The sequence below is a fragment of the Nanorana parkeri genome, unplaced genomic scaffold (assembly GCF_000935625.1).
Source record: "Nanorana parkeri isolate BGI_ZX_2015 unplaced genomic scaffold, ASM93562v1 scaffold217, whole genome shotgun sequence".
Taxonomy (NCBI): domain Eukaryota; kingdom Metazoa; phylum Chordata; class Amphibia; order Anura; family Dicroglossidae; genus Nanorana; species Nanorana parkeri.
Window position 1 is genome coordinate 1,552,905 of NW_017306485.1, and position 19,894 is coordinate 1,572,798.

A 19,894-nucleotide genomic window follows, 5' to 3' on the forward strand; every position below is an offset into this window, starting at 1 on the left:
TTCGCCGTACAGTGCATCGTATGGGATATGGAAGCCGAAGGCCTGTTCCAACACCTTTGCTGTCTGCAGTTAACAAGATAAAAGGTCTCCAATTCGCACAAGATTGGATAGTCAAGCATTGGAGAAAGGAAAAAAAAAAATAAAGTAATGTAGTCCGATGAATCACATTTCCAGTTCCATCATGCAGATGGCAAAGTGAGAATTGGGCGGGAACAGCATGAAAGCATGCACCCCACATGCATGAGTACAACCCTTCAAGATGGTGGGGGCAGTGTTAAGGTTTGGGGCATGTTTTCCTGGCATGATTTGGGCCCTTTAATTCGTGTGGAACAACGTCTGAATAGCACAACATACCAAAGTATCGTTGCTGATCAAGTTCATCCTATCATGTTGATGGCGTATCCCAATGGAGATGGCTTCTTCCAACAAGACAATGCGCCATGCCACGGTGCTCGTATTGTGCAGGAGTGGTTTCAAGAACATGAGGGAGACTTTACCTTGCTTAGGTGGCCTCCACAATCACCAGATCTCAATCCAAATTGAGCATTTGTGGGATGGAGTTGAAAGAGCCATCAGGCAGCTGGTTCCACAACCATCAAATCTCACGGAACTGGACAGTGCTATTCATCAGGCATGGTGTCAGATTCCTCGCATCACCTTTCAACATCTCGTGGGGTCAATGCCAAGAAGAATCGCCGCAGTATTGAAGGCATAAGCTGGCCAAACGAAGTACTGATGGGGTGGTCATAATAATCTGGCCACTGAGTGTATATACAAAAAGAGACCTACACAGACATAAGCATTGTAAACGTATTTTGTATTGACTAGGTATTCATAAATACACACACAAAATATTTTTATAATACTTCCCAAAATATGGTTAGGTAAGCCTATTGTCTCATTTTGCATAACAATATGATGTAATCTAAAGTAACTATATATTCATATTTGCCCGCAAAAAGCTCAAAAATCTAAAACCAGCCAGACTTGCTACAAGCTTTCCTCTCTTGCTATGGCTCTGTTCCAGGTCAGCATTTGCTGCACAATGAAAGGTCTATAGTTCAATTTGTATGTAGTCTAGCAAATATGAATAGACCAGATGAAGGGAGGGTTGAAAACACACAATTGCAGATCAGCAATATACTGACACAATCAGGAAACCTGAACGGTCAGCTAGTATTGCATATTATGGTGTTTTAGCAAACAAATCAGCGAGCAGTCCTTAAAAAACTTAATTCCCAACTCAGTACACAATCTTACAACCTTTGTGGTATTGATTTGTGAATAAATAAGTACTTCCAGTGCACTCTGTTTTCTAGTCCTTCCCATGCATTTTCACAAGATACAACTCACTTGCAGTTCTCATGGTTTGCTTGGTGTTGTAGGACCTTCAAGGTATTCCCAGTACTATGCTGCATAGTGGTAGTTACATAGGTATATGCACTTTCAACTCTTATGGTAAGGCCCAGATTTCTCAATAGGACCTTAAAGAAATTAGGCATTGCATTCAGGTAGGGACAAAAGTCCTGCCTATTTTCATAATGAGAATTTACAGCTAGCTCCGCCCAACCGCTTCCTATTGGCCGACACCTGCTAGAGTCTTCCAGCAGATCCCGGCCAATGAATAACTGGGTGGAGCCGGCCAGGTCATTTGGGGACGCTGATCTGTCATTACAACTGGGCAAATGGCCAGCCGTTCTCCCCGCTTCGGTTGTCACTTCGGCTTAGTCAAGACGAAGCATATGCCTTCGGCTCGGGTAAACAGAAGCATATGCCTTCGGCTCGGCTATAGCCCGTACAGCAGCCCTTTAGTTCGACTGAACTGAAGGGCTCCGGTGGCCAAAGAGAGCCGAAGCTACGGTTGTATCCTTCAGCTCAATAGTGAATAACCACTAAGTGTTCAGTCCTTCAAGCTGAGTACTAGAGTCATAATTTCCATTCTCATTGCATGAAGTCAAATTGTTTTTCCTGTGTTTACATGGTTTTCCTCTAGACGCTTTATACGAGTCTTTGTGCATTTTATTTTTCTCTGGCTTCGATAATGCAAATACATTAGTCCTTTCCTCGGAAGTTGCTAGTAATTTTATCTTTAAATGTACCCTCCTGCAGAATGTACGGGTGCTAAATAACTGAACAACATACATACAATTATCAGGCAAACATAAGACTGTTGCAACACAGTTTGGAACAAACCAAACCTAATTAAATAGCAATCTTAGACTCACTGCACTAACCGGGATTCTGGTGCCAGCAGCCAGCTTCAGAAAACACTCAGAGCAAATAAAGTCCTCTGAAAGTAAGACACCAATGGTATTCTGTGGCAGGTACCTCCCTATCTGTGTTGCTCTCCTGTTAACCAAATAGAAATCAACTCCTGGGGTGCCCCGATATTTAAATCTTGACAGGTCTCACCTTTGTATTGGCCCATCACAATTGAACAATAGTGAGGCATGACAGTGAGTGACACCAGGCTCTCCACTACAGGAGCCGGTATTGGGGCTTCTGGGCATGCTTTTCTATAGCATCCCTCTGGTGCTTAACGTCTATATTACATCACAATGTAAGATGCCCAGTGTAATATTTGGCTCTGGTTGCATGCTGTACTTATTGCCCTCTAGTAAATAAGAAATTGCCCAATAAACACATGCAATGGTCAAAAGATGGAGCACCGCTGGTTTTGGCCAAACTTTTTAAAAGCAGCCTAAGGTTAATAGAGTAGCAATGGTTGACTACTAGAGTTTTCTCCAGAAGATACAGGTTCTCACATTGCTCATTCACAGCACCCGTCATTCCCCTCTGGCTAATTAAGGTCTCATAAAGCAGAAGTCATTTAATCTTAGCTAGTGTGAAAAGCATCAGCAAGCAACAAGAAAAAGGATTCAAAAAGCCTAAATCTGAAGCTTTATCTTAAGCCCTCAAAGCAACTGGAAGATGCATGCTCCAGGGCCATCACCACCATTCAACTTTTGCATCTCAGTGAGTCACTGACTAGAACAAGTGGGTGTATTCTGTTACAATACACCAGATATGCACATTCTGGTTTCAGGTAAGTGACTCAGTAAGGAGTGAAGTCAAGAAGCATGCACTTTTATAGGAAGTAAATATTAGTAACTCCTAGACCATCTAAAAACATTAGGACAAAAAAAAAAAGGAAGACAAAAAAACTTTTTTTGTTCATATGAAGGAATTTATTTGACAAAAATAATTTCACAGGCAGCCCAGATGCTTGAAATACAAATTTCTGTAGTGAGTGCAATGCCTAGATTGTTTGCAAAGGCTCCTGCAAAAGCTTGATTCCTCTGAACCAATGGAAAATTTCTTCTAGCAAAAGAGAAAAAACAAGGAGAGACTACTTTAAGTGCTTTGGATTTGGTCAAAAGGCACTCTTCTGCTGCGATAGGCCTTTGAAGGACTTGACACCCCCTTTATACCTTCTGCTAATCAGATAGTTTAGTCTCAACAACAGTGACGTTATCAGTAGTGCAATATGGACTAGGGATTTGGTACAGGCCAATAAAACCAATTAATGTACCCAAGCCTTACATAAAGAAAAGCAGATATTAATTTATGATGGGCACTATGTTGACAAGTCACGAACACAGAAATGACTGTAGGTTTCCAAGAAAAAAATGTTGTGGGCTGAATAAACTTGCAGTTATCCATTAACAAGAGGGGCAATCACACAGAATGCATTTGATTATTTGTGTAAAATCCAGACTGATCATTTCAGTACCCAGCACAGCAGAAAGGTTCGCAAGGAAGATTAATGCGGTTGAGCAGTATACCGCATGTATTTCTTCCCAGAAGGCAACTCTTTGGTGAAAACGCCACTGGTAAAGATCTTGCTAGCATCGGCCTCTGGTACATTCGGTGGAACCATGACTCTGTCGCCAGGCTGTGTGAATGGCAGAAATGAAGAGTTGGTTAACCGAGAAGGTGGGTTTTATACAAGGCATAACAAAACAAAAGAACTTGCAGTGTAAAAAAAGGTTTAGATGACAATATTGTGGCATGCTTAGAACTCATTTTATTGTAACCCTGTACAGATTAAATGTCAGGACACATGGCTGGGTGCATATGGCTTTATATTAAATTCTAAAGACCTTGTACACACAAATGTTTGCCTGTACAGAAGATTGAAGAAAATAGGTCACCAGCACTCCATACGTTAAAATGAATGAGTCCTTTTAATGGACAATGATGTCACAGAAATCCAACATGAGCCGACGTTTCGGGGCCACACAGGGTCCCTTCTTCAAGGCAAGAGATGTGACTATGTGACTCTTTTGACCATTGCATGTGTTTATTGGGCAATTTCTTATTTACTAGAGGGCAATAAGTACAGCATGCAACCAGAGCCAAATATTACACTGGGCATCTTACATTGTGATGTAATATAGACGTTAAGTCACTATGTGACTATGTGTTTTGCACGGTGCCATCCGTGAAGTTACTTCGAGCACCATTTATTTGATTGTTGGCCGGGACTGCTGAAAGGTGTGCGGAGGGCACCTCCATCAATTGCCTGTACAGAAGCTCAGAAAGCTCTGTTGACTGTAAAGCATCCTGCAGCTTCAGTCTAGGATACTGACCAGTGATCTCAAAGAGAAAGCAAGCTGTCACTTTAAACAAGCTCCTACTAGGATTCTGCACTTGCTAAAACTCGATTTCAGGCTTTTAATAGCTGGTTTAAAGTGACAGCCAGTACTCACATTTAGATCTGTGTTTAACATTCTCAAACTGGAGCTATTGATTGCTTAAAAAGTTCAAAGCCACCTGTAGTTTACGCCTATACAAAGCTGAAGCCCGTGTGTATAAGGCCTTACTGATCACAAAATGTATCCCCCTTCCAAGATTTACTTGAAATGACACAACTAACGTCTAGCTATGCAAGACCACTGCCACCCACCACTGCTGTATTTGCCATACACATGCTTGATATTATGCCACGATTAGGTTGGGGATATTCACTCTGATCAAAAATATCAAGGGGATGACCCTACTGTCCTTGACAACAAGCTAAAACAATAATAACATTAATAATACATCTATAGCGCTCTCTATCACCTTTACATGATTGTTTCTTCAACTGTGGTCTGAAGGTATAGTCTTGGTGATCTCAGGTGGGATAGGAGATTCCTGCTACCTTTAAGCAAGTTCCAAGCAAAAGTCCAACAGAGTACACACCAAATGGGTAAAACAAAAAACAACCCTAAGAGTCCCTTCAGAATCTCAGGGTCTTTATCTCATATTTTAGCAAGGATCCAGACACTTCACACACCCAGCATATATGTGCAATCAAAATATGCACCCGTGTCTTTCAAGCATGTGCATGCATCATATACTCTTCATCTCTAGACTCTTTCTTGCATGATTTTATTAACCCTTGCAGAAGGGCTACCACCACACTGCAAGGGTTAAGTGCTCATTTGTATCTATGTGCGCAAAAAAAAAAAAAAGGGTTGTTATATTTAGACCACCCAAGCTGGCTTGTTTTTAGACCGGTGTCTTGAGTGTCTCTCCCCCACTGCTGCAGCAGTCTAAGGATCCTTGTCATCATGTTCTATACACTTCAGGAGACATGCTTCAGTGATCACAGAAGCAGGGAACTGGCTCAAAAGGTCTGGCGAGTAACTTTTTTTTTAAGCACCTAGATATAAATAAGCACTTAACACCACTTTTACTTGTCGTTCTTCTTAAGGTAATGGATACTGTAATATTTACTCTTACAGGAGACACTAATTGTGGCAACATGTTGGTGGCCTCACAGTACACAACAATTTGGACCCTGTAAATGAAATGGCTGAACAGCAAAAGGGAAGAACGCTGGACCGACCACAAACTTCCTCCTGGCCACTGCCCAGATCTGGCCTGGGAAAAATTAAATTATGTAAACTGATTTACAAAGCCACAATAAAATAACAGTTGATCCACCACAATGCCCAGATCTGGTCTGGGAACAACTAATTATGGAAACTGATTATTTACAATATATAGATGTATATTGTAATAATACAATATTATATAAACACACACACAAGGCTGTGAAGGGCTGCTACGGCGAGGCAAGTGCAATTACCCTTCAAAATAATAATAATAATTTCACATGCTGCCTACAGTGACACAATATGCTATAATTCTATTGCAAGTGTCTCAACACGCCTGGCTATCATTAAGTCAAACATCTCACTGTTACCTTCCAGTCCACAGGGGTTGCAACATTGTGGTTTGCGGTCAGCTGCAGGGAGTCTACAACCCTCAAGATTTCATCAAAGTTTCTACCAGTGGTTGCTGGGTATAAGATGGAAAGCTTCATTTTCTTATCTGGACCAATAATAAAGACCTAATAAAATACAGAATCATGGATTTAGTAACTACACAACACTGAAGGAAAAGTAGTAGTAGTGCTCATCATCTCTAGGATACTCACACATCGGGCGGTTACTGGCATACCCTGATTGTCCTTCTCTTCAGGGTCCAGCATACCCAACAGTATAGCAAGTTCCCTTGTGGGATCTGCGATAATTGGAAAGGGCAGAGTCTCAGTTGGCTCTTCACAATTGTAAGAATTTATGTCCTGGAAAAAAAGGAATGAAGTTAGCCTCATATAAACAGTGGATAGTCCAAAAATGTACGAGTCATAATATACTTTCTAGATGAGTTTGTAAGGGTGTGGAAAAGGCATTTTACTCTGCAGTTCCAGGGAAAATAAAGAACACTTTACTAAAAGTGACCACCACTCAACACCATAAAGCCTTTGTAGAAGAAAAGTTTTGGCTGTGTCCAGTTCTTACTCCAAACATATGCTGCTCACGCCATTCATTTCTATGCCATCCAGAATAGCATGGACCCAGTCACAGGAATAACAGGGCAAGTGGCATATGTACCCAGGACTTTTTTGTTCCGGAGAGACAGCAGGCAGACAGCATAGCCAAGATCTCAGGAGTGAGGCTGAAGGCAGGTATTTAGGTAGGTGGTTGACCCTCAGGGTGGTTTGGGATTTAAAGGTCAACTTACTCAAAGTGAAAACCAGGGGGTAGCCAAACTTCGGCCGTCCAGCTGTGGTGAAACTACAAATCCCATGATGCATCTCTCTGGGAGTCATGTCTGTGGCTGTGATTATCTTACAATGGCTCATGGGATTTGTAGTTCCACCACAGCTGGCGGGCCGGAGTTTGGCTACCCCTGCTCTAAACTCTTAAAACCATGATATTGGGTACATTATTAAAGCAAATGTGTAGGAAAGAAAGTTTGTTGAACTAACCAGAGACAGGAGCTTGGTTATAGGTTAGCCAGACATTTCCTCTTTCCACCTACTGCAAATGTCAATAACTTTATAGCTTATCAAACCAAGACACTTTGTAGAGTTTCTTGAATATGGTTTTATTAAAGGGTAATACTAGGGATGCACTGATATAGGGATGCACTGATATAGAGCTGCAGCTAACGATTATTTTCAAAATCGATTAGTTAGCCGATTATTAAGTTCGATTCAATCGGATAAAAAATAAAATACATTTTTAAAAATGGCTCAAGTGATGGACTTCTAGTTTGTATTGAGATTGCAGTCCATCACAGGAGCAAGCTTGGAGCGGTGGAAGTAAATAAAAAAAAAAAAAGTGTGGGTAGCAATATAGTGAAATGGAAAAGTGAAACAAATTATACAGCAATGAATGCAGAATGGCACTGGCTAAAGAGGACTCCAAAACCCAGCAATAGTACATTATACAGCAACATTGCAGAATACCACCAGCTATATAGGAATACAACAAATCTCAGCAATAGTACATTATAGCCGGCGGTATTCCGCATTGCGCTGTATAATGTATTATTCCTTGATTTGTAGTCCTCTATACAGCGCAATGCAGAATACCACCAGCTATATAGGAATACAACAAATCTCAGCAATAGTACATTATAGCCGGCGGTATTCCGCATTGCGCTGTATAATGTATTATTCCTTGATTTGTAGTCCTCTATACAGCGCAATGCAGAATACCACCAGCTATATAGGAGTACAACAAATCCCAGCAATACATTATAGAGCACCAGGTGTGGGTGGGAGTGCAGGCTTACCTGAGCAGTCTTCCAGCAACTTGTTTCTGAGATCAGGCCTATCTACCGTCGGCTGTTATCCGCCCACACCTACTCCTCCTTACTTCCTCTCACCGCGTCCCTGTGCCGATCGTGGAGGCGGGGAGGAGGTGCGGAGAGTGGATGCGGGCAGGTCTGGCAGCGGGGAGGAGGTGTGGTGCGCAGCGTGTGTGGAGCCGTGAACAGGGCCAACCAATCAGAAGCCGATTAATCGATGATTGAAAAAGTTAACAACTTTTTCAATAATCGATTAGTTGTTGCAGCCCTACACTGATACCATGGTATCAGTGCCGAAACTGGGCATTTTTGCGAGTACTTACTCATAGCAAATGCCCCGATACTGGCGGCTGTTCACAGAAAGACTGGCGGCTGTTCACAGAAAGGCTGCCGAGGTCCCCAGCAAGGTCCCGGCAGCCTTCCTGTGAACCGTGGAGCCATTTTATAGCACCGGCCAAAAATCTCCCCCTCCTTCCTGAAACGCTGCCGCCCGCACCCGCTGAGACCGACCGGCACCCTTGATGAGACCTCACACAGCCCGTCTGAGACATCAGGCCGGCACCCCAGAGCATCACAGAGAATGTAGCTTCATATTATTCTACACGGATGTACAATACATTGCGGATGTACAAAGCTACATTTTGCAACATTTGAAGCTGGGACCGGGCCCTGGCACTTTACCACCTTTCCTAAAATTATTATCCTGCATTGATTTAGAAAAAGTTCACATGACAAAAAAAAAAAAAAAAAAAGAAGGAAGTCCGACAGTAATTGGCATCAGCACTCGTACTTGGGCTGGAAAAATTGTATTAGTGCATCCCTATACCATGCACATCTTAGTTATATCCTAAATTAGCAATACTGGAGAATGGCATTGCTTCTTTCAATGGATGTACACCGCCATTGAAAGTTTATCACAAAAAAGCTGAGGCTGAAATTTACACCTGTGTTATGGTGTGATGCATCTTGGTGCAGTTTCCATTAAAAAAAAAAAAAAAAACAACACACACCATGCATTTTCAATTGGAATGAATGCCAATACATGTAAATGTCATACTTCACCACATAAAAAAATATGCAGGGATATGAGTGTAGCCTTACAATGCATATTATACATAACTATGAAATTCAGAGTTAGGACTTACCGGTAACTCTATTTCCATTAGTCTTCCAGGACAGCATCACGAGATGGAATCTCCTCCCCCACACACAGGAAACACGTCACTTAATCTGAGTTATGGGAAATCAAGTAGCTAAGTCTCCTACTGAACCACACTAGTAATGCAGGTTGTGGGGTTATACTGCTTCTCCTTATACCTTGACCACTTTTTTGTTGTAAAAGCCAGCAAGCAAGGGAAGGAGTCAGGTCTCGTTCACACCTAGGCGTATTGCATATGCGCGACCGTGGCGCGTTTTTTTTACTGCGATTCGCGGTAAAAAAGTTGCGCGACCGTCGCGCGTTTCCGAAGGCTACTTGGCTGTATCCCAATGGAAACGCGCAACAAAGCGGCCCAAAGTAGTACCTGTACCTTTTCAGGCGTGGGCCGTTTTGTAGCGCGTTAGGGACGGGCGGAAATACGCCAAGGTGGTAACGAGACTATTGAATACAATGGGATTTATATTTTTGAGCGTTTTGTAGAGCGTTCGTCGAGCGTAGAACGCGCTACAAAACGTTCAGGTGTGAACGAGGGCTAAGACCCCAAAGTACTATGTAGAAAAGGTACTGTATGAGGAAACGTAACGCAATGTTGACTTACTGAGCCAGTCCCCACTGCCCCAGACTGAGAGCAGAGGTCTACAATCTGCTGCTGTCATAAACAAGGTGGCAGTGCCCAGCAGTGTGTCCAAAGAGTTTTGCCTCACATCGAACAAGGTTTTTTTGGGGGGAAATAGGGAACAATAACAAGGAAGTAAATTACAAAGGGCATCAGGACTTGCATCTGTAATGAACAGTGCAGCATGGTTCAGCTGGGTATAAATAGTGAGTTACCAGGCTTTTCTCTAGGAGGTGGGAGCTGCCACAGACTGCCCTGACTCCAGTTTTGCGATAACTACAAAGGAATATGAATACACAATGGATAGTTAATATTTACCTTGCTCCATCCCAGATGATCTTCCACACAGTCTATAGACAAAGCAATCATGCGAACATTGCGTTTCTTGAATTCTGGTGCCAACTTGACTGCCCGCCCAAGCTCTGTGGTGCAGACTGGTGTATAATCTCTCGGATGAGAAAAAACGACACCCCAACTAAAAAGGGCCAAAAAATAAATAAAATGTCACCTTTAATTTACATGTATGAGCAAGTATACAATTGCAGATATGGATATTATCAGTATACCCAGGGCTTAATAAATCTCAGCATCTTTTCCAACACTGCTGGCTGTTTGCTATTGAACTTTGCAAAAAAAAACCACATCGATATGCACTTTAAAAATCTTTTCCACACTGATCTACTTCAATTTTATGCACCGATATTCACATGACTGTCTTCACTTGGCACATCCTGAAGTAAAAAGTATAGCACAGGAAAGTGTCAATCTCTGCAAGAAAAATACTGTGCGATCACCGCTACCTTAATTCGGACAAGGCCCAAAAAAATAAAATTAATCTCTCTCTCTCCCACTGGGCCAAGCTTCAGTATTTTGCTAGTCAGCCCAGTTGGCTATCAAAATACCTGAACAATCTGATTGGATGCGGGCATTGTTCAGGCATTTTGAGAGCCAGTGGGGTAGACTAGCAAGATACTAGATATATAATAGCTGCAAGCGTTATCCGTACAGGTGATTCACATAAAGCGTTTGCATCCATTGGAGTCTTCTGCACTGAAAACTGCGCTGGGAAATCCAAACGCTATATGTGAATGTTGCCTTATGGATCACTCACACTAGCCAGCATGCCAAAACGCTCCAACACATCACACAGTTTACTTTTTCAACTTAATTTGGAGTGTACACTGAAGCCAGGTCTCCACACAGCTGTGCAGCATGCTGTGACCTTCAACGCTACCCTAAGCAATGTAGAATGTCTGCATGATGACTAGCATTGATCAGGTGCTGAAAAACACAGGTCCCTGTTAATGGTGTAAATGAGCCCTTATGGGGCTGAAGAAAAGTAAACTAGCTACAAATACGGTGACGTCATCACACTTGTGCACCATTTTGATCTGGGAGCCCTTCTTCAGTGTTGCTACATAGGATTTGCAGTTTCCCTACTCAAAGCCACTCTACGCCAAAAATAAAAACAAAAACCACCACAAACACAACACACAAATTTAAATATGGTTGCGACATGGTCTTAGATAGGGCTGCAACCAACTAATCGATCAATCAATAATAGGAATAGTTGTCAACTATTCTCATCGCTGCGGTCCGGTGCTAACAAAATAGTGCTTTCAGCATTTTGTTCACACCGGACCATAGGCATATGTGCCTTGCGATCCCGTGCAGCCAATCGCATTGCGGCCGGAGGGCGTGGCTACGGTGCCATTCACGTCAATGGACCGACACACCCCCTCCTGCCCCACAAAAAAGTGAGCCGGCCGCAACGCGAAGCAGTGCGTTCTGGCCAGAATCGGGCCAGAACGCACTGCATCTGGTGTAAACGAGGCCTTTGGCAAAAAAAACAGAAAAAAAACAAACAAAACTAATCACGTCTTTAAAGACATCACATAAGAAGCTTCTTATCTGATTGGGAGTGGCAGGTTATTCCATTTCACACGTAGCTTGCTTTAGAGCTGTGCATTTTAAATATATTAACTTATCTAGCTCATAGAACAGAAAGGACAAAATCATTTTACAGGCGCACAAAAAATTATGATTCAAATTAACACAGACAGCCCAGCCTCGGAGCAATGCCAAAAAAAATACAACTGGGTGAAAGTTTGCATTCCTATAGTGCAGATTATAGACTGTGCATACTTCACCTGTAACTCTGCAAACTTTATAAAACACATTGTTGACTGTGTGCCAGCAGGCAACTCATTTATAATTCGGCAATTTTACATAAAAACATGCAAAATTAGACCATTTTATGTAATAGCACTTACTTGTAACTAGGGATGCACCGATACTAGTATCGGTGCCGATGCAGAATATTTGAGTCCTCGCACAAATGCTCCGAAGCCTAGCCCGATACTTGAACTTACGGCCAATAACGAAGCTGGGCACACTTCTTGACAAATCAGGAAGCCAGGCAACATGTCATTAAAAGGCGCCCGGCTTCCCGATTGGCCAGAAAGCAGTGTCCATGCTTTCTCATCACCTGGTGACGAGGGAGCATGGAGACGGGAGGTCGGGGGGCGGGTCTTTACACATCAGGCGGATTCAAGGCTAATCAGGAAGCCAGGTGGCGAGTCATTACAGGCCGCCTGGCTTCCTTAATGGGACTTCCGGTATCTATTTGGTGTCGACGGGTATCGGAAAAAAAAATATTGGTACTCGATACAGAAAAACCGGTATCGGTGCATCCCTATGTGTAACCCTTCCTTTTCTAAACCCCTATTGCTATACATAACTAATATAAAACTTCTGTGTAAACACTTTAGGCTGGGTTCACACCTAGGTGTATTGAATATGCGCGTGTCGCGCATTTTTAACGCGATTCGCGGTAAAAAAAATGCGCGACAAACGCCCGTTTATGAGGGCTACTTGGCTGTATCCCAATGGAAACGCCAGACCAAAACACCCCAAAGAAGTACATGTACTTCTTTGGGCGTAGGCCGTTTTGTATCGCGTTCGGACGAGCGGAAATACGGCAAGGTGTGAACCAGACCCATTGAATACAATGGGATTTAGATGTTTGAGCGTTTTGTAGAGCGTTCGTCGAGCGCTGAACGCAGTACAAAACGTTCAGGTGTGAACCAGGCCTTAGGCCTGCAGGTAATTTTAGTGTATATACTACATCATAAATATTTACATTATAAGAAAAAAGAAAAGGGAGCATGTCTCTACCATGTGCCTGGGGAGGCCATAGGGGGCACATGGGGCTTTTAGGTCCATTTGGATTCTTGCGGCTGAATGTGTCCATTCAGATGCTGTGCCTATTCAGGTAAATGACGGGCTAACAGCGGCAGCGCCTGTCCGCATGTAACCTTACATAGAGGAATTACCTGTGGATTAGGAGAGATGGTTGCCCTGGGACACAGAGAGCTTGCTCTGTGTACACAGGCCCCGAAGCTGGCCAGTCAATAATAATGTCCCCTCCATTCATGATATTGGCTGAAGCCCCTCTATCCCCCGCCAGGCTATTGTATTCAGACAGCGGCAGGTGTGCCACCATTGTCAGAATGCCCGAACAGTGACTGTAGCAGATTGGCTGCAGTCTTAGGTCATGTGACCGATTAGCCTCCTGGAAATTATAGCCAAGGCATTCCTGGTATCAAACTAATTGTAATTCTCTTACGCATTTGTGTAATAACTTATTACTACGGATGCACCGAAATGTCGGCCACTGAAACATATCGGCTGAAAATTGCACTTTTGGCAAAATGCCGAAAGTACCATCTTTCGGACAAAATTGGGTGCTTTCCCATCTTCTCTCCTCCTCGCTGGGCGCTGTTCTATGACCCCTCTGACACAGTGCAGCTCTCCTCCCGCACAGCCCTGCTCAGCCTTCTGTGTCAGAGTAGGAAGGAGCAGTGTGGGGGCGGAGACTGTCAGCTGCCACAGGAGCTGCCAAAATAATCCGAGGTCTCATCACGCAACGCCAGCTGAGCATCCCGGTGACAGAGTCCGGATGGAGAGCGGGTACAAGCAGTCAGCGATCAGCTGATCGTTGACTGCTAGTAAATAATTGAGGACACAGTATGTTTACTGTGTCCCCAATTATGAATGAACAGGAATTGCTCTACATCACTTCCTGTTTGTTCACGATTGTGGATCTAGTAAACATACTATCTCAACAAATTATGAATGAACAGGATTCCTGTTCATTCAGTGCTGGGGCTGCAGAATAAGAGATTGAGGGCTCTGGGTCCTCAATCTCTATTTTAAAAGAAATATCAGGGGTCTGACCCCTAATATTTCCCCGAAGCCTCCAGCAGTAAAGTTAACAAAAATGTTTATTAGAATTTTTTTTTTTAGGGCCCGTTCACATATCAGGTCCTGATCAGGTGCGGATCTGCAGACTGATGCAGTGCGTTATTGCCACGTTTTTGATGCATTCCAGTAAAAAAAAAAAAAAAATAATAATAATAATAATAATAGCTGGAGTTGGGCTGTTAGTATGTTAGCTGCAGTGCAGTGCGTTTCCTGACCGTAAAAAATGTGACATGCAGTATTTTTTCTGTCGTAAGCTGAACGGACTGCGCACGTGAGAACTGTAGCCCATAAAACACATAGGAATACATTGGGATGCATTTTGAGTGCAGGAGCGTACGGATCAGGTCAGCACAGAAAACAGACGTCGTGTGAACAGGCCCTTAAAGTTCAGTTCCAAAATGTCATTTGGGTGCACCTCTACTTATTACAGCTTTATCATAGCAGGGATTAGATGTTGGTCCCTGTCAGTTGGACCTCAGGAAAAAACAAAACATCCTCACATCTAAATGCAGGTGAATGGACTGTATTAGATGTGATGAGGTCAGCGGAACTTAAGACTGCCGGAGCCCAGGGGAGAAGAGGCTGTGTGACTGGTCTAGCAGCCGGGAGGGATCAAGCATTAGGTGAGTATTTCTTCTTAATTTGAGCCCCTAGAGAAAAACAAGCAGTTAACCCCCTGCAGTGCAGAGGTAGCCCCACTGAAAGGGTTAGTTTTTCTAAAACCTGGAGTTCAAGGTTTCCCAGATCATCTTGGGTGAAGCAAGTTTATGATCTTGCTAGAAGTTTTGTTTTATTCAACTTGACCCACTAGAGCTGGAGGTATTCTGGTGTGAAGGTTGTTTAATCTTGTTTATGCTTCTCATCAGTTGTCAGCCTCACTGGACAGAAACAACAAATCAAATGTACAGGTTTTATCACAGACTTACAAATGGAAAAAGAAGGGTGCCACTGGGTTTTGTACATATCTCCATTCACCGCACTCAGTTTAGGGTCAATCAAACCCCATTAGCGCTCAATTTCCAGCCGATTCATGAGAAATGTGAACCATGTATGGCCAAGCTTTAGGCAGCAGCTTACACAATGGGGCCTTGAGGGCCCACTTGCACTAGAACGTGTTGAAGTATTATTTTGTCCGTGTGTTGCAGCACGCCATGTTACTGCTCCTGTTCTCTGTGTGTAGCATGTTTCGCAGGCGGGGGGTTGGTACTTTCAACGAGGAAGCACGTTCCTGTATAAAATGTGGATGAGGCAATATATTGTTACAAAAGGAGACATGGAAAGAATAAAAGAGATATAGATCAATAATTTAAAAAAAATATAATATATATATATATCATGGGGCATAATCCAAGCCGCCCTGCAACAAAGAAACTGTCGCAGGTCGGCTCTATTGTTCTGAAGTCAGCGAATACATACCGCCGATCTCCCTATTTTCTTCCTGCAAAGAGTGGTGACTGTCAGTCACCGTTCTCCACAGGGATTCCCCCTCCCAGCTCCTCCAGCACTGACTGGAGAAACAGACTGGGCAGGCACAGCTGGCTCTGCCTCTAGATAGGCAGAGCCCGTTGTCAGCCAGCCAGCTGGGTGGATCTCAACAGTATTGTTGGGACCTGTCCCGGCTGTGGTTCCCTCAGCATAAAGCGAGGCTCTGCCATGATGGACAGTCCTGCCTTTACACAGCAACAACAACAAAAAAATCAAAAATGGGAAAAAGGTCTGCTGCAAAGAGACCACGTGTAATTTTGGGCACAGCTTTGGAGTTCAGGTATTCTTTTAGTCCAGACATACAAACGAGTAAGGCTAGGGCAAAGCCCAGCAGGAAAATAAAGCAAACACAAACACTAATCCATGCTAAAAACGCATCTCAGTGCAAAAAATTCATTTCAGAAAGCATATTATAATACAAAAACCTAACAGGGTTATTCACTAAAGGGTGAAGAGGTTGGGGAAGGCAGGAGAAGTGAACAATGTAGGACAATATAGCTGAACATAGATTGTTCACTTCTCCAAACTTGGCATATCCCTAGTATGACATCATTCCGCCTTCAGCTGTCATTTCTCTGGCTTCTATAAACAGAGAAGAAGATCTCTGCTTCATCAGCTTCTTTGGGGTTCCCAAGGTGACATTAGGGGTCTTGGAGACCACTGGTGTCTCCAGAAAGTGACCTGTCATTGTATATTTGCCATCACATCTTGTTATCCCCCTAGCCTATGTGATGGCAATAAAGTTAAGTGTAAAAAAAAATAAAAATAATAATATAATAATAATTTTTCATTATATAGTAAAAAATAAAAACCACAGTCGTGATTAAATACCACCAAAAGATAACTATCTGTGCCAAAAAAAAACAAAAACATTTATATAAAAGTACATTTCAGTACAGCGTTGCATGACTGAATAAATGTAAAAATGCCGCAGTTCTGAATACTGAAAAATGGCCTGGACAGGAAAGGGGTGTAACACCCCGGGCTTCAAGTGGTTAACCTGTGTGATCGTTGTTCCACCCCTAGGCACATTAGACAGGAGAACAGCCTGAGGAACTCTCATCTTATGACTTCAGTAACACTACACCTTGCCTGCTGATACATTGGGAATACATCCAAAGTCAACAATGGGCTTTTGTTAAACTATATTGCTAACACGGCTATTATTCCCGAGTTCTGATACCAGCAGGGGCAATGTACACAAAGGGGTGGGCTTGAGGCCAGCCACCCATCAAAGCACCCCTAGCAAGTATAGTCAGAAACAAATAATCTCCAGTTTGCAGCAAGACATCTAAAGCTTCATTTATACACAGTCCCTATGAATAGAATTCTTTGTGGTGTACTATTGCATCATTTTACTTAATACCGAGAGCTTGAGCTCTCCAAATACAAACTGTCAACTGTAGAACCTTTTGTAACCAAATGGAATCTTCTGCTGGTCTGAACTTTTCATTAAAGCAGAACTCCAGGTAAAGAAAAAACAAAAAACACCCCATTAACCCTCGCAGTTTGGCTAGGCAAAAATGAGCACTTGCCCCTTGTAGTGTGAGGGACACTACAAAGGGGCAAGTGCTCATTTTTGCCTAGGGTCAAAAAAAAAAAAAGGTATACTTACCCAATCCTTGCAGCCAGCTTGCTCTTAAGGTCGCTTCACACCGCAAACAGTGCGTTCCAGAACTGTCAGCCTATGGAACGCACTGTATCTCGATTTGGCCGGCTCCCTTGCATTTAGGTGCATTGAAGTCACAAGCACTGCAGCCACACTCCCCCGTCCGCATTGCGATCACCTGCACCCAAATGCGTGGCACATTAGTGCCTGCGTTCCAGTGCAGTGCAATCTGCAAAAATACAGCAAGCAATATTTTTGCAGATCGCACTGGACCGGAACGCAGACACTGATGTGCCACACGTTCGAGTGCGGGCGATTGCACTGCACTGGGGGGGGCGCATGGCTGCGATGCCATTGACTTCAATGCACCTCCACACCCCTGAACACAGGGTGCCAGCCGGGTTGCAATACAGTGCGTTCCAGAGGTTGACCAACCCTTAGACCGGTCTCTAGAGTCTCTCTCCCACTCTGCTGCATCGGTCTACGGATCCTCGAGTCATCACATTCTATATTCAGTGTATAGGACATGAGGACGCCAAGGGACATACCATCCCTGCAGTGCCGAAGCAGGGAGGCCCGCTCAGAGGACCAGGTGTCTACCCTGTTTCCCCGAAAATAAGACCTAGTTGTGACCATTGCCAGGGCTGGTGGTGGCATAAATGGGAATTTGAAGAGCCGCGGGAGAGAATCAGCGGTGCCAATGAATGGAAAGGTATGGCACCCCTGATCACACTATTCTTAACTTTGCCATTTTGGATTATTAATTTGGATTGTTTGGATTGTTATACATTAAAAAATAAAAATAAGACCTAGTGTGTTTTTTTGAGCCAAAAATATAAGACAGTGTCTTATTTTCGGGGAAACACGGTAAAACTTTGTGATCTTTGACCCTAGGCAAAAACAGGCACGTAACCCTTCCAGTGCAGGAGTAATAAAACTTTTACCTGGAGGAGTTCTTCGGAGTCCTAATGGCGGTTATAGGACGACTTGGCTGTTTCTTGTGCTATACATATTTAATAAGTATGCTTGTTAGTAACTAACATGTGACCTTCATGACAGGATCACCAGGTATTATTTTCACAAACAAATGCAGATTTTTAAAAAATTCTGAAATTTAAAAAAAAAGAGAATCACCCTACCTAACCCCTAATCACACTAAAATTCCTAATAACAGAAAATATTATTAATAATAAAATAAAAAAAACACAACATACAAGTTCATGGAGTTCTGGGTTGCAGCAAAGTTCTGCCTTTGCAGCTCTCATCAAACTGCCCCATGGGGTTCGAGATATACATTTTAGGAGTCAGCGGGGGCAGCTTGTCATTCTCATCTAGGCAAGGATTCAGGAAGTGGACCCCAAAACATTGAACAAAAATATATTTTAATTAACTGCAATTGTGTAAGAGGGAGGAGATGAGAGATAAATCGTCCAATCTGGTTCTGTCTGTAGAAGTCGATGATCGGTGGAATCTATGAGCATAGAAGGAATACAGAGAAGTGTATCGCACGGTGATATGATGCAGTGAACCCTCCACCCCACAGTCCGCCATAGTAGGAAGCTCTCACATCACAGCTAGAAAAGGCAGCGGAAGAGAACTCACTTATCTCCCAGGAAGTCGTGCAACTTGATCCGGCCGATCGTGGTGTCAGCCTCGATGTTGGGGAACGTTTCTCCTAACAGTATTCCAGGCATGGCGGCTGTCACTGCTCACTGATCACTGATCACTGATTGACACGTGAAAACGCAGCTCGTCCTAGAGTCCGGAGGGGGCGCGGCCAGCTGGCAACAGGGGAGTGACTTAGAGCTGGGGTATAACAAGGGAGCTAGCGGGCGGGCCTGAAGAGGGCGTGTCACAGATGACAGGCGTGTGTCTACAGCGCAGGCTGTTTCCGATCGTTACAGCTTCACTTCTCTTTTCTCTTTCGGTCTGAGTCCGTTTGGCTAATGCTGACGTCACGTGACCGCTGTGCGTTAATGGGGTCGGGACGGTTCATTGAGGACATTTTGATGTTTGCCAATAATGATTGGTCAGAAAACTTGAGAAATCAACTTCTTCAAATCTTTTCCTGCCAGAGCCGGCTTTTTTTCATGCACACATTTTAAAATGCATGCTATAGGCCTGAAGATTAGGTCATATACCCCCCTGAACAGAGGCCCTGGGGAATAAAATGGTGGTAGTTGCCATTTATATCGCAGAATATTAGTACACCTGTTTATTAAACCCAGATTTTCAGTAAAGATTACACTTAAATTAATTTTGGTGCACGCAAACACAAGAGGCAGGCGGCCGCTGTCAGAATAAAACAAAAAACAAAACAGATAGCAGGGATCTAAACATTTCCAAGATAAATTGTTTCCCATGCGGGCATGTGGGAGCCACTATCTTATAGCAGGAGACTCCTGAAACATCTGGGAGAGTTGGGATGTCTGCATCCCTGTTAACCAGTTGACATCCGCGGTGTTAAACCCCCTTCCCATCCAGGCATTACACTGCACGATTATCTACGAGAATCGCGGGAAATCCCTCGATTGTACGATAATCGCAAAGTGTATGGAAGGCGTGCGACCGTTTCTACTCTATGGTCGCACGTCTTCCGTCGAACAATCGTACGATTCTCGGCGAGTTAGTGGCCTGCTTGTTCGACAACTGCCGAACGGGCCGGTGT

General features: G+C 43.5%; 1 protein-coding gene across 1 annotated transcript; it reads right to left on the reverse strand.

The window, feature by feature from the left end:
* Positions 1-3,727: 3,727 nt before the first annotated feature.
* On the reverse strand, positions 3,728-18,943 carry PRDX6 (peroxiredoxin 6). Its single transcript, XM_018555907.1, has 5 exons — positions 18,829-18,943; positions 10,185-10,341; positions 6,431-6,577; positions 6,197-6,343; positions 3,728-3,895 (listed from the first exon to the last, which is right to left on the reverse strand). The coding sequence occupies exons 1-5, from the start codon at positions 18,918-18,920 to the stop codon at positions 3,764-3,766; spliced, it is 675 nt and encodes a 224-aa protein (XP_018411409.1). The 5' UTR covers positions 18,921-18,943; the 3' UTR covers positions 3,728-3,763.
* Between the last annotated feature and the right edge of the window lie 951 nt (positions 18,944-19,894).

Bases quoted from the DNA above. Each gene is read 5' to 3' on its own strand.
- PRDX6 (XM_018555907.1), bottom strand. From the start codon at position 18,920: ATGCCTGGAATACTGTTAGGAGAAACGTTCCCCAACATCGAGGCTGAC. The intron at 6,344-6,430 runs GTGAGTATCCTA...GTATTTTATTAG, and splicing joins TGCCAGTAACCGCCCGATGT to GTCTTTATTATTGGTCCAGA. The intron at 3,896-6,196 runs GTAACAGTGAGA...CCATTCACACAG, and splicing joins CAACCCCTGTGGACTGGAAG to CCTGGCGACAGAGTCATGGT.